The sequence below is a fragment of the Benincasa hispida genome, chromosome 3 (genome assembly GCF_009727055.1).
Source record: "Benincasa hispida cultivar B227 chromosome 3, ASM972705v1, whole genome shotgun sequence".
In the NCBI taxonomy this organism is placed as follows: domain Eukaryota; kingdom Viridiplantae; phylum Streptophyta; class Magnoliopsida; order Cucurbitales; family Cucurbitaceae; genus Benincasa; species Benincasa hispida.
In genome coordinates, this window is record NC_052351.1 from 21,934,381 (window position 1) to 21,949,056 (window position 14,676).

At 32.9% G+C, this 14,676-nt stretch overlaps 1 protein-coding gene across 1 annotated transcript; it reads right to left on the reverse strand.

Moving 5' to 3' along the window:
* Positions 1-1,567: 1,567 nt before the first annotated feature.
* On the reverse strand, positions 1,568-12,695 carry LOC120073149 (branched-chain amino acid aminotransferase 2, chloroplastic). The gene is made up of 10 exons (XM_039025803.1): positions 12,446-12,695; positions 12,292-12,344; positions 11,099-11,276; positions 8,099-8,275; positions 7,848-7,979; positions 7,277-7,375; positions 6,762-6,878; positions 4,291-4,386; positions 2,232-2,344; positions 1,568-1,881 (listed from the first exon to the last, which is right to left on the reverse strand). The coding sequence occupies exons 1-10, from the start codon at positions 12,584-12,586 to the stop codon at positions 1,767-1,769; spliced, it is 1,221 nt and encodes a 406-aa protein (XP_038881731.1). The 5' UTR covers positions 12,587-12,695; the 3' UTR covers positions 1,568-1,766.
* Positions 12,696-14,676: the final 1,981 nt, after the last annotated feature.

The window sequence follows — 14,676 nt, forward strand, 5'->3', positions numbered from 1 at the left end:
AACTTCTTCTTCCTCAATAAAGCTAAAGCTATAGTCAGCTATGGGAGAGCTTTAATTTCCTCTCTAACCATCTCTTTTAGATCCAGGTGTCCTTTGAGTTTAAAAAGGAAAAAGAACCCTTTATTATTTTATTTTTTAATTTAAAAAAATAAATAAAGAGAGGGTGCAAAAGGTCAAAAATAAAAAATAAAAAAATAAAAAGTTAATAGAGAGATGAAAACAAAATAGGAAATATTGAAGATTTCAAAGTGTGAATTAGGGGAGGTGTTGGGCTAGGTGGATGACAAGATGGAATGTGTGTAGCTTATTTTACTTCCAAATTTGACCTACTTTTGGACTCCTGAGGCAACAGGACAAAGACTTGAAGAAAATTTGATAAATTTTTATATTATTATTATGATTATTATTATTATTATTATTATTATTATGTTGTGATGGTCAATGAAAGATTGATAAGATTTGTTTCCAGCTTTCATTTCATTATCTTTTCAGACTGATGTTTGCCTGCAGCTTCCCTGTTTTTGTTTATTTTAATATTGTTGTTGTTGTTTGTTGTTTGTTGTTTGTTTTTTGGTCGCAAAGAGAGAGATGTGGGTTACAAATTATGGGAAATTGTTTTTGTTCTTCTTTCAACAGTTGTAAAACAGTACGAACTATAAATGGGAATAGACAACATATAAAGTTGTAACTTCTAATTGCACTCCCACACTATCTACTTTGTTTGAATTTAACTACTATTACTCTACTATTTTTCATACGCCTTTGTCTTTCATTTCTCATTTTAAAATTGATAGTCAAGTTGTTGGTGGTTGGTTTACAAATATTGCAGGGTTGAAGCTTCACCAATAATTTAGAAAGAGTCATCCTAGGTGCAATAAGGTACTGATTATGTAATGAGAAGAATTAAATAACTATGTAATAAGATAATTAGTATATTTTAATTTAATATTTGTTTACTTAGCCTAATACCTTTTTTTGCTACATCAAAATGGATACTTGCATGTAGCTTAGTTCATTCACATTTAATTGAAGCAAACTTATTTAGTTGAGGGATCAAAAGAAGAAAAATGACGTTTCATTGCATAAGGATGTTCTTAATGATTTTTTCACTTACAACATTATCTTTCTCAATCTAAACATAGTACATAGCAAAATAGTCAAACAAGAAATTTGGAAAAAAAAATAAATAATAAAATAGGAGTGCAAGTCCCACTCTATTACATATGCTTGCCAACTATATTTCACTGGGATTGTTGAAATGTTGCATCAATTTCTTTGAAATTCACACGAGAAAAAGGGAATAATTAAATAATAAAACATGAGCGCTTTTAAGGAAGTCATTTTGGCCAAACTTTAGAAGGGAAGAAAAACAATGCTCTAATCAAATTAGTGCATATTTAATTAAACAGTCTAGATGGTCTAAAATATGGCAATTCAATTATTTTCTAGGCCTGTCCAATTCCATATAATGTTACGTGTGAACTAAAGAATTGGTGGCAGTTCACCCAATTATTCCATGGACGAACGACTTGCTCAGAGGGTTTAATATTAATGGCCAGCAAAGGAATTATGCAAAATAGTTTTTGATATTCGTAATGCCATTGGCCACTCATTTCCAGTTCAAACCAAAGCATACAGAAAAATCTTATAATTATTCTTGGAACATTTTCCAAATCTATCTACACCGTTAATTAGAAATGAGAAAATTACAAAATCTCTGGGACTGGCAGAAAAGGTAAACGATGATTCTACAAAATCACCTATGCCTACGATAGACTGACAGTCCAATTCATTTTATCTTCGATAAGGCCCATTTGTAATCTGGTAAGCACAGAATAGAGTTGTTGTGAAACAACTCCAACACCATTTCCATAAGATATCCTGCAAAATTCAGCCATCAAATCAATACAAGGAGAATGCTTTCATGTCTAACACTCCAGAAACCACACGTCCAGTCATTGCCCCTACTCAAAGCAACTGACGTACAAAAAGAAGGGAGATATATCTCAATCTAGTTAAACGATCTCCCATTTCCAAGTCCTCTAGAGATAATTAATGGTTTATGTTGAGGAGACTTAATCCCATTCTAAGCATGTCGAAATGTCTTCTAATTAAAAAACAAATGAATACGGGAGTACTTTCAATCAGAGGGCAAATTCAATTTCCCAACTACTCAATCCACGGTCTCGCTGTCTCACAACGTATCCAGATATTGTTTTTGTAAATTTTACCTTTTCCCGAGATATGTGACACTGCCCACAGGTGATACAACCACTGCCGTCCCCGTACAAAAGACCTCGTCAGCTTCAAGTAACTCATCCACTGCCACAAATCGTTCCTCAACCTGACACTCATTCAAATCAGTGCCAACTTCTCTCGTCTTTTTATCAGAATCCCTTTTTTTTTTTTACCAAGATAAACAATTAATATTCCTTACATAAGTATTTAAACCACCTAAAGAAATGACCAACTCAATCACATTTCCGTCTATAAAACATTTGTAAGAACGCCTCTTGAGATAAAATCTAAATATCAGAAGTTACATTTAAAAGTTTTTGTTTTTTTTCTTTTTTTAATATCCATGAGTGGACACCTCAACTAATCTCATAAATCAATCCATCTAACCTTACAACATTTAGGTTTCAAAAAAACTGATAGAATATTAAATCCTAAGTAGTAGTCATTGATTGAATTCATTCCCTCTAACTCTTTTATCAAATCTATAATTCTAATTGACTACTAAACCAATCGATAATGGTTTACATTTGAAAGTTGTTTCTAAAATGATTTTAAGAAAATCATGAATATGTTGATAGTCGTATAATAACTTGAATAGTACAAATTCCCCATACATAGTTTTTGTTCTTTTTTAATTCGTGAGTACCCAAGCTAAATTGTTAGCTAGGGTGAACTTCAATTATTCTTATGGGACAGCCGTTGTCAAAATGGCTACAAGTCCATGAGATATAAAAAATCTCAAGTACAAATGACCAACATAGTTTGAATTCATCTCTTCTAAGTCATCTATTTGTCATATGGCCCTGTTATTGACCACTAGATCAACATGTGGTAGTTCCTCTCAAAACTATTATACAGTACTTAGTTGCTAAATATAACCATTTAACAAATAATACGATTAAGCTTCACAAATGGTTTTATTACATGCATTGTAAGGACCTTTTAAGTGATCTAATATGACAATTATTTGACCCTACGACGAAAAAAATGAAGTCAAAGATATCTAGGCTGCCACTGGAGCTCGCCCTCAATCATTGAACAAAATAAGGGTGGCCTATTTTCCTTTTTTTTCGCATTAAAATAATCGATCTTCCATTGGTATATATTTATAGTAAAAAAAACAAAAAAGCCCAAACCAAAAGGAACAAAGACAAATGGAGTATTTGTAGGACTTGTTTGATAGATAATCTGAAAACAAAAATTTGAAAATAAGAAATTAAATGAAAATAGAATTATATTTCATGTTTTCAAATATATGTTTGGTAACATATTCAGGAATTAAATTCTAATTTAAACTATTACAATCAAGTTGTCATTACCCACTAAATATTAGTTGATAGTAAACTATTATTAATTTATTTTTGAATGTTTTATATTAAAAAAATTGTATAATTATTATTTTGTAATGTTATATAATTTAGAGGATAACTATAGTTTGGAGGAAGTTAGAATTTAATTCTCATGATTTGGTAAATACTTCATAAATAGTTAGGGATTAGTTAAGAGGATTTTAACATACCATAGGGACTATATATAGAGTTATATCAAACCATAGACTTAAATACTCACTTTTAAAACCATAGCGACTAACTCCTAACCATCCAAACCATAGAGACCAAATTTGCAATTTAGCCTGATTTATAATAGTACATTACATAATCCATATTTTAATTTTAAAAAATTAATTGAGTTTATAACATAACATATTATATTTCTAAATATTTTTATCTTTATTTAATATAATCCTGCATTTTAAATTTTAAAATTCAAATTCTAGATACAATGAAAACAAAAAAATATTGTTTTTAGAATTTGTACTGTTTAAATCACAGAATCCAAAAATGGTTTTAAAAAACAGAATCTAAGTTATCTGCTAAATACATATTTGTTGAACTTAAAGAATTTGAAAACATAAAACAGAATCTAGATTGTCAACCAAACCGTCCTTAATCATTTAAATACCTCGGGCTGGCAAGGATATGAGCAACATCAACTATACTTCACACGAAAATAGAAAACAAAAAAATGATGGAAGTTATAATGTTGAAGAACCTGAAATCCAAGGCTACGAGCAACGTCAATGATACTCTTTCGCGTAATTCCAGGTAATATTGTTCCTTTTATGGCAGGAGTAGATATCACATCCCCCTAATAAGAAAAAAAAAAGTGAAGAGCCGGGTGCAATTGCATCAGCCGATCAATACAAATGAGAATGTCAGGTGCATTCACGTGAACCCATATTCAATTTAAAGATTTTTTCAAAACAAACAGACCATTGCGGACAGCAAAAATGCAACAGGAAAAATCCAGCTCATGTAATTATCAAGATCGTCAAGACAATTTCAGAATTAAAGGTTATAAAGAAAATTCACGCGTTAATACTTCGTATAAATTTTGTCAGTCAGGTGTATCATCCAGCCTCCTTAGTCCAGCAGGAAAAAGTTGTAAATTTAAGAGCTAAGATAATTGAAAATTAATTGAACTAGAATAAAGGACGTTAGAGAATATCAGGTTGCTGGTTAGGACTGACACTACAGTAACTGTTCAGGAGATTCAGGTTGTAAGAGTGATAAGAACTTACGGAACGTAAATGGACAGGTTTAGAACAAAGAAATAAAAACAGTTTAATGGTATGTTTCTGAATTCGACCCTCAAAACCCTCCGTGAGATCTTAGGCATCGCAGCTAAAGTAAATAATCATATAATCCAAATAAATTTATAAAAAGCTACACAACTCCAGTCTCTGCCTAGAAGGATTTACATACCTATATACTTCTAATAAAGCTTTCATGACGATTCTATCAGATATACACCTTTAGAACGTTCAAAAACACAAATGTCTGAGAATAGTAGAGACTTGACTCAAGAAATAAAGCGCTCATTTAATAGTGAAGACATTAGATAACCTTCGACGATAGGGCAGGCAACGCCTATTTTTTTGGCTAATTTCCAGAATTATTTGAAGTAATGGCTCGCAGAAATCATCAAGGGTAAGTCCCTATTGGGTTTCTCACCATGCAGAGCATGGAAAACTAATCCTTGGAACCGTGTAGCTATTAATGTTTGCACAGAAGATTGAGATGTCACTGCTAATCTCTATATTTAACATCAGAATAATGCAATCATAAAAACTGTGAACATTTGGAGCATCTACAAGGAGAAATGTTCTTTTAAAAGAATATATATATAAGCAAATTAAGGCCTTTTTTCCTGTGACAAATTTGTTCTAAAATTTCTGATATTTTTCTCGTTTAAAAAAAAAAAAAAAAAAAAAAAACCAATTTAACAAAAATAAAATAATAATAATAAAAGGATGGGATGCACCCATCTCTATGCTTTCCCTCTCTTCACTCACAACAAAAAGAATATATATATATATATTTCAAAAAATAAATAAAAATAATTTGGCACATGGCAAATTATGATTGGGCAACTTAGTGGGATGCATAAAGATGGGTAATACCCGATACACCTAAGTATTTTCCTATTTTATATGATTTAATCAATAAAATATGGTACAACTTTAACCAAGTGTTTCTAAAAGTAAGTTATAGTCTTGTAGATCAATTAAATTGTTAGAAAAAAGTCGTAAATAAATGAACTCATTCCTTAGGTCCTTGGTTGGTGAGTCCTTTATTATGAACCAAGATAGTATGGGTTGCCTTTATCCCACATTGGTTAGAATGGGATGACCAATGTGGTACTTTGGCTTGACTCTCCCACTCCAATAGTGTGGTTCTCCAAAGTGTTAAAGTACTTAACAACGGTATCAGAGCTGGTTGTTAACGTTCTAGAGTGGAATAGACGGATGGATGGTTTTGACTGGGTACGGCCAAGTGAAATACTGTCGAAGTAACCGCCAGGACATCGGGTTTCTGAGGATGGGGTATTGTTAGGAACCAAGGTAGTATGGGTTGCCTTTGTCCCACATTGGTTAGAATAGGATGACCAATGTGGGACTTAAGTGGCTTGGCTCTCCCACCCTTATACTAGCTTTTGGGGTGTGGTACTCCAAGGTGCTGACTAATATACAAGCTAATTTTTTTCCTATAGGAAATATAAGTCAAATTTCAATAACCAACGAAACATCCATATTTTTAGCCCTTGTGTCATCTAAAATTTGTGGACCCAGAAGCTGCAGATTTTTAACTAAGCCATGGATTTCCAAACATAAAAACTCGCACAGCTCTCCTTTCTGTGAATCCTTCAGAAAAATGCAAAAATATTTTGGCCTCATCTATGATAACTATTCTGTAGAATGTGGCTTGAGAGGAAGAGAAGCCCTTCTTCCAGGAGGGGGTATTTCCATAAATAAGACATTATTTTCTTGAGTCCTCTTTTTAGAACTTTACTAATAGACGTCTTAGTAACTCTTTTAAGTGACTACAACCCTCTTAGATTCTGTCAGTAAATTTTATTTTATTTATGACATTTGTTTCTAACTGAGAAAGTGATAATAATAATTTTAAAAAAAAAATAAAAAAAATAATAATAATAATAAGCTATAGTGTTCAGCAGAGTACCTTCACAACAAAAATATTGCATGAAGAAACCTCCTCGAGATATTTTTTATGTACACAATCAAGGTACAAAACATCAGAATAGCCTTTTGCTTTTGCAGCAGATTGCGCCTTCAGGACCTACGAACAAGAATTTAACAGGCAGAAACAATATCAATTATCCCAATAATAGGAGTGATTTTCCCATCAGTCTCATACCATAATTTTGTGGGGAGAACATCTTCATTTAAGTAATTCAGCTAACAGCATTATAAAAGAGGAAATACTTAGTTTCCTTCATCAGTCAATCACAAATTAAGATCAAATTACACATTTTCTAACTTAGGAGGTTAAACGTGATTGTGCTACTCCATAATAATATAACTAAAGCTTCATGCACTGGCCCTGGTTTAGTCGGGAAGCAAACGGTTCTTATTCCAAAATAATAAATAAGAAAATAGCAAATGGCTATTGAAAACGGTATCAACTGTTACATAACCCAGTAACTATAAATAATGTAAAATAGAAAGCATGCTCACCGCCGCATAGTTGCCAATGGTTTTTACACCTCCAGTACCCCCAGGTGTAGCACGATGCAACTCATGCTCAATAACTAAATTTATAGGTGCAAGGCCTTCCTGTATTAAAAAATATAAATCTTAAAATTTTAAAGCAGAGTAAAAAGCCGATACAACACAACATTAAGAGAAACTAATTAATGTAATGACATCACATATAAGTTTTTATAGCTGGGGGAAATCTTCTCAAAAGATATATATATATATATATATGTAGCTGCGGAAATGACCATACGTCACAATATATTTCAAGCATTACTCTAGCATTGACAGTTTTGCTTCCAACAATGCAGATATAGTGGATTTCTCAAACTAACACTATAACTTTCGAGCTTATAAATTTCAGCACTAAGGAGTTGACCATTTGTCCAAATCACGAAGGTTGCATTGTGACCAGTAATAGCGGCATTTAAGTTGAAATTTGAATTATGAATCAACTAATGAACAAAAACATGTGAAAAGGCCCAAAAAAACATAATTAACATTTACGAATATAATTTTTGAACATTCATGGATATACAAAATGACAAACCTTAAAATAGTTTCCGACAGGTGAAACATAAACTATGAATGTGTATTCAGGAGCAGGGGCAAGACCAAGAACTGCTCCGGTGCCCATCAGCAAAGGCCTGATGTACAATGAACCTTTACCTGAAGGGGGCACCTGAGATGCAAGAGCAACTAATTATGAACTTTTTATTTTTTTATTTAAAAAAAAAAAAAAAAAAAAAAAAAAAAAAAAAAGCACATCCCAAACAAACTGTAGACAATAATATTCATTACCCAACGTTTGTTAGCCGAAACAGTTGCCTTCACTGCTTCCACAAACTGATCAACAGTTGGTGATTGCATGCACATCCTCTCTGCACCCATCCTCATCCTCAACGCATTTTCCTCTGGACGAAAGAGAAGAATAGAACCATCTTCTTTTCTGTACGCCTTTAGACCCTCAAATAATCCCTACTCGGAGAGAATAATATTTATCAAGCAAAATACAGGATCTTATAAATTATATAATGAAAAGAATGCATTAGTAGTTCAATCATGTTGAATACAAGTATCCTTAATGTGTGATCATATACAAGTATACAACGGTCAGGATCCTAACTGGCAAGTTGAATTAGTCATAAAATGCAACAGATGTTACAGATCTATAATACTACGACTATTAAGCTTAAGTGCATCTTAAAGCTCAAGGATACAGATGTACAACCTATAGAACAAATCCTGTTCAAGTAAGGTCGTCTAAGCCTAAGTGCTCCTATGTCCAATGTTCCCAACAACGTTCAAGTTTACAATAAGTGGTGCTTTGTATGCCCATGCTTAAAATCTCCTTGAACACGGTAACAAATTTTGTGACAAATGTACTTTCTCCCTCCCTTTCAGAAGGCATTTTGTCCAATTCTAGCCACTCAATAAGATTACATCAATGCTGTTTTGTCCATCTATTCATTGTCCCTTAAAAATATTTGACCCTTCTACATAACTTGTGGGAAGATTGACGTCTAGTAAGAACAAATTTTAATCACAAGGATAAAATCAACCTGAAATAAGAATAAAAGAGAGCTATGCAAATGGTACCAAATTCTGTAGAACTTTCTGGAAAGTTATCTACTGGTACTGATCAGAGTTCAGTCAAAACAAGGACAAAACAACCTCCATTAAGAACAAAAGAGAGAGGAACAGGGGTAACAAATTTTACAAGAACTGTGAGAAAAGATTCAACCATTAAGATCAGATTTCAATCTTTTTTCTTTTAATAGATAAATAGAAAAAACAATTTTCATTCAAAAAAATGAAAGAACACACGAGCATACAAGAAACCAAGTCCAAAAGAGACGTCCTTCTACGAGAAGGAACTCTAGCTATGCAAAATGATATCTATAGAAAAGTTACAAAACGTCATCGAAATTGATGCCCATAAAGAAACATGATAACAAACAAGAGACCAAAATTCACTTGGGTCCCTATGCCTCCCTCTAAAAGTCCTATTATTTTGCTCACCCCCACAAAATCCATAAGGAGGAACTCTGACAAGCGTAATTTGCAATTTAAAAGCGACCCTTCTTCCTATGAGGTGGATTGAAGAGGAACTCCTCGAACATACTGCTACTATAACCCTGACGAGTATAAGAAATGTCAAACGTCCGAAAAAATAGCTCCCAAACAAAACTTGCTAACTCACATTGCCAAAAGATATGATCCAGTCATCCAGATGGACCAAATCTTCCTCCACCTTTCAACAAAAAATACAACAGAACGACAAACGAGCAAAGGTAACTTACTCACAACTCAATCCATCATATGAGCATGGTTGTGAAGCACTTGCCATGTAAAGAACTCAACTTTCCTAGAAATCTAAATCCTCCAAAGAAACAAAAAGACCAAGTCATCTAAGGGAGAATGATCAACCAGACCATGACGAAAGAACTTACACGAAAATCCCTCTGAAGGACTGGATCTCCAAACTCTCACATCCATTCTCTCACACCTAAAAAATTGACTCTCGAGTAAAGAAGAACACGAGCTCCCAAAGCAAACAAGGAAATCTACAATAATAAAGTAGTTTTTAAGAGAAGGCAAACGAAACAGTTTAAAAATAAGGCACAGAGAGGTCTATCCCCACCCAATGATCTTCCCAGAAGTACAAATCTCTCCCTCCCCCACTACACAATGGACTAAATGAACAAAAGAAGGGAGCTCTTTTGAAATATCCTTTCAAAAGTTCTAATGAGTATCTTTAACCCCTTTAGACAACCACTCAAAAGGACGGAGTCATGTTTACTAACAATGATCTTACGCCGAAGGTAATTAGGTTCAAGGAGAAACACCACAACCATTTGGCTGAAAGGGTTTTACTACAGAACCTAAGATTTCCAATATCAAGAACCTCCTTAGAGATCGACCTCTCAATAATCTCCCACCTTACCAAGTGCGAAGCTTTACCTTTCCCTTCATCGACCCCTTCCCAAAGGAAATCACACATCAATCTCTCCAAGCTCTTTTAGACCTTGCACAGGGATATGAAAAGCGAAAAGAAATAAATGGACATGTCATTCAAGACAAATCTAATCAAGGTAAAGCCTACCTGCTTTAGAAAAGAATCCTTTTTTCCAAGAAGCTAACCTACTTATCCACCACCAAATCCCACAAAGCGATCAACTTGAGAATGCTTCCAAGAGGAAGATCAAGATAGGAAGAAAGAACATCCACTACCAGAAGGAACAAAAAGGGGGGCAGAGGGTCTCCTCGTCTAAGCCCTTTCGAAGCCACCAATTAACCCCTCGAATTCCCATTAATAAGGAAAGAGTAACAAACAGTGCTCAAGCAACACACATCTATATCCTTCATTTATAACCAAGGTCTTTCTTATTCATCACCTTATCCAAAAAGTTTCAATCCACATAGTCATAAGCTTTTTCAAAGTCAGTCTTAATAACCACTCCTTTCTTCTGTGATTTGTAATCCTCAATATCTTCATTAGCAATAAGGGCATGATCCAAAATCTGTCTCCTAGTAATAAAAGCTCCTTGCGTGTCAAAAATTGTCGACAAAGCACCCTCTTTAGCCGATTAGGCAGAACTTTGGCAAGATTAAATTACAGTCATAACAAGGATAAAACCAACCTCAGACAAGAGTGAAAGAGAGCAAATGCAAAACTAAACCAATTGAAAATGATAAAGCAAGAAATTAAATCATGCTACTTCATACATAGAACATGAGACAAACTTCAAAAGTAAGAAAAAGATAAATATCACGTTTAAAGTAATTGAATGTTGTAACCTGCCCATAATTTAAGACTCCAGCTGAAGGACTCAGTTCAATGTTCCCAAATCGCTTTAATTCACCATCGGAAAAATTGCCACCTTGAGGACATTTCATGACATACATATAATCAGTAGGAATTATTCCAAAACCAAGGTTGTCCCAATCTAACTCAGGTATTTCCGTTGCAGATTTGCTGCAGAGTTGCAAAAATGTTGTTGGATATCAGTTGAACGTAAGAAACATAACACTCCGCACAGGGTATTTCGTACGTAGATATATAACCATTTTTATAAGGTGCAACATCGTGAAGTAACATCGGACAACTGCTGATACCCTTGGGGTGATTATCTATACATACTCAACCATTTTACCCTTTTTTTTTAATGAAAACAACAATTTTTATTGAGGAAAAAAATGAAAGAATATAAGGGCAAATGAAAAACCATCCCACAAAAGAAGGAAGTTTCTTCTATAAGAAGGGACTCCAACTATGCAAAATAACACCTATGGAATAGTTACAAAAAACCCTATTATTTCGCTCTCCCCACAGAACCCACAAAATAACAAGTAGCCCTGCAGAACAAATAAAGCGACCCTTCTCCTCATAAGGCAAGTTGAGAAGAGTCTCCGCGATCATAGCACAAACATCTAAGACAAGCAACCACAATGTCAAACCATTGGAGGAAAAATAAATAAATAAATCCCAAACTGAACTGGCAAACTCACAACACCAAAGAATATGGTGCAGGTCTTCCTCTGCCTCTCGACAGAGAATGCTACAGAAAAAGGGCCAACAAGCAAGAGCAACTTCCTCTTAAGTGATTCATCATGTTGGTGCAGCTGGGTAAAACTTGTCAAATAAAGAAGCTCACTTTTCTAAGGATCTTAATCCTCCAAAGCACTGAAAAAACCGAGCTAGTACTCAACCATTTCACCAGGGCTCATATAATCTTATTTCATTAATGTCATCCCCAGAAGTATCCCAAAACTTGACCATAAATCACAAGAGATTATGAACTGAAATATGATAAAAGAACTTCCTGCTCTTCCAATCAAATTACATTTCTCACCATTAATTTAATATATTCCTATATTAATCGAGTATATCACCAAGAAAGATGGATTCCACCGAGGTAAATCGTACATATAGGATAGAAAACAAGAACAAGAAGAAACCGTAAAGTTACCAAACAAGATTTTCACCACACCTGACGGGAGAAGCCGTTTGGCTAGCATGGAAGGAAGGAAAACAAAGCTTCTTCTGGAAAGAAAAGACGAAAACAATGTGAAAATGAAGGAAAAAGACAGAAGCAATAAAGGTCAAACAGCAATCGTTCGAACAAAGGGAAAAGGGAGAAAGACCTTGAGAAAGAAAGAAGACGAATGCTTTCTATGGAAGAAGGAGGCTGAAGATGAAGAGGAATGAAGAAAAGGAGAATAATGGCGAGAAGAACATAGAAGATAATTTGGCCTGAGACCTGCAACGGCGGCGCTGCCCTCCATTTCTCTCTCTCACTGTGAATTCGACTCCCACGTTTTTCCTTCGATTCCCTCTCTCTCTCTCTCTCGGACGGAAACAAATGGTTGAAAAAAAACAAATGGAAATTTAATATTGAATATTGTTTCCCCTTCTTTTCTTCCCTCCCTTTTTTAATGGGAATTCCTTGTTTTTCTTTTCCGTTTACTTTTTTCTTTTAAATAAGTAGCGTTATAATTCTAAATTAAACTTTACTAATTTAGTATGAAATAATCCACAAAGTGAGAATTTATTTTATTCTGAAGATAAAATTGTATTTGTATAGATAGGAAATAAATAATTGTCTCAATCTTTGTAGTATAGCTTCAAGACCTTTCATACATTGTAATGTAATATTCTTAAAAAGGAAATTGGAGGGAAATAGTCGTTGATTTGAAATTTAGGAAGAGTTTATTGTTGTTATTATTATCAATGTTGAAACAAATATTAATATGTGGGGTGACTATTTTCGAAATGCTAGTTTTACTTCTTTATTTTTATTTTTTTTTTTTTTCCTTTTCCCCTTCCAGTCTGGCAAGTGATTAGTCTTTTATTGATTTTTTTTCTTTAAAAGATAAATTATATACTGAGAAAATTGCCAAACGAAAGGAAAAATAAATAAATAATTGGATTAAAATGAATTCCCTAATAATTAATTACAGTTGAAAAACGATGCCTTTACAGTGTCTTGTTAAAGGCATGGAGTTATCCAAATGTGTAGTAACTTATCCAACAATGAATTAGCTATATGTTCCTTTTCCAACTCTTTATATCATCGTTGACTCGAAGAAAACAAAATTATATATAAATAACTAATAATCTTTTTTTGTGGTTATAGATTATGTTATTAAACAAAATTTATGTCATGTTTTAGTTTATGTTTATCTTGGTAAGGACTTAATCGTTTATTGGTCCAGTTTTATTAGTATAAATCGTACGTTAAATAAATTCATAAGGTCAAATAATCTATTAATTGAATTCTGGCCGTTTTTTTACTTTGCCATTTACAACCATGTTTCTCCTAAACTTACATGGTAAATACGTTAAAGTCATTAAATCAAATCAAATTAGCATAATCAAACAGTTTAAGAGCATAAAAATACATTGCCATAGAAAACTAAATAGAAACAGCATTTGTTCATCTTTCCTCTGATCTCTTCGTTAATGTGTTGCAAATTATTTTTTATGTTGTCTCCATCTGAACCATCAATTCCAAACATTATATAATACTAAATTATTTGATGCTCACGTCACATCCTAGGTCAAGCTGTATACGAATGAACTCTCTAACCCGTTATAGTTAAATTATCATTTGTCTTAAAGATCTAAGTTCAAATCTTATAAAGTTGTTGCCAACAATTATAGTAATCTAAACGTGTATCCATTCAAATTGTTGCTCGCGTGTCACTCGAACACTTGATTTCCAAATGTACTTTGACGAATTTACAGAGAATATTGTAAGCTACAAACAAATTGAATTATAACATACGTGTGGATATATCACAAAAAACAAACGCATTCCCTGCTTCTTCTTTCTTTTTTCCTGGAAAGAGTACTTTTTTTTTTAAATATTTTAAATCTAATTTCTATTTAATCCCTATATTTTAAAATGTTACACATTTAATCCTTAATTTTGAGTTTTGTTTCAATTTAACCCAAGTTCTAAAATACTACAATTTTACCTTTGACATTTAAATTTTGCTTCAATTTGATTCTTATGTTTCAAAATTTACACTTTTAACCTCAATTTTGTAACTAAATACTCACTTTTCGAGTTAATTTATGTTGATAAATTAAAAATCATAAAAAAAATTATAATTAATTAAGTTCCACTATTTTTATCTCTTAAAATTAAAATTAAAATTAAATTTTTACTTTACAATTATTTTTAATTAATTAATAGAAAATGCCATCAATTATTAAAAATGGGTATTAAATGAAAAATTAAAGTTAAAAATGTAAAATCTTGAAACCCAATCACCAAATTGAAATAAAACTTAAATCTCAAGAGTATTGTAACATTTTAAAATTTAGAAATTAAATTGAAATAGAATTTAGAACTTACGAGCTAAATTTG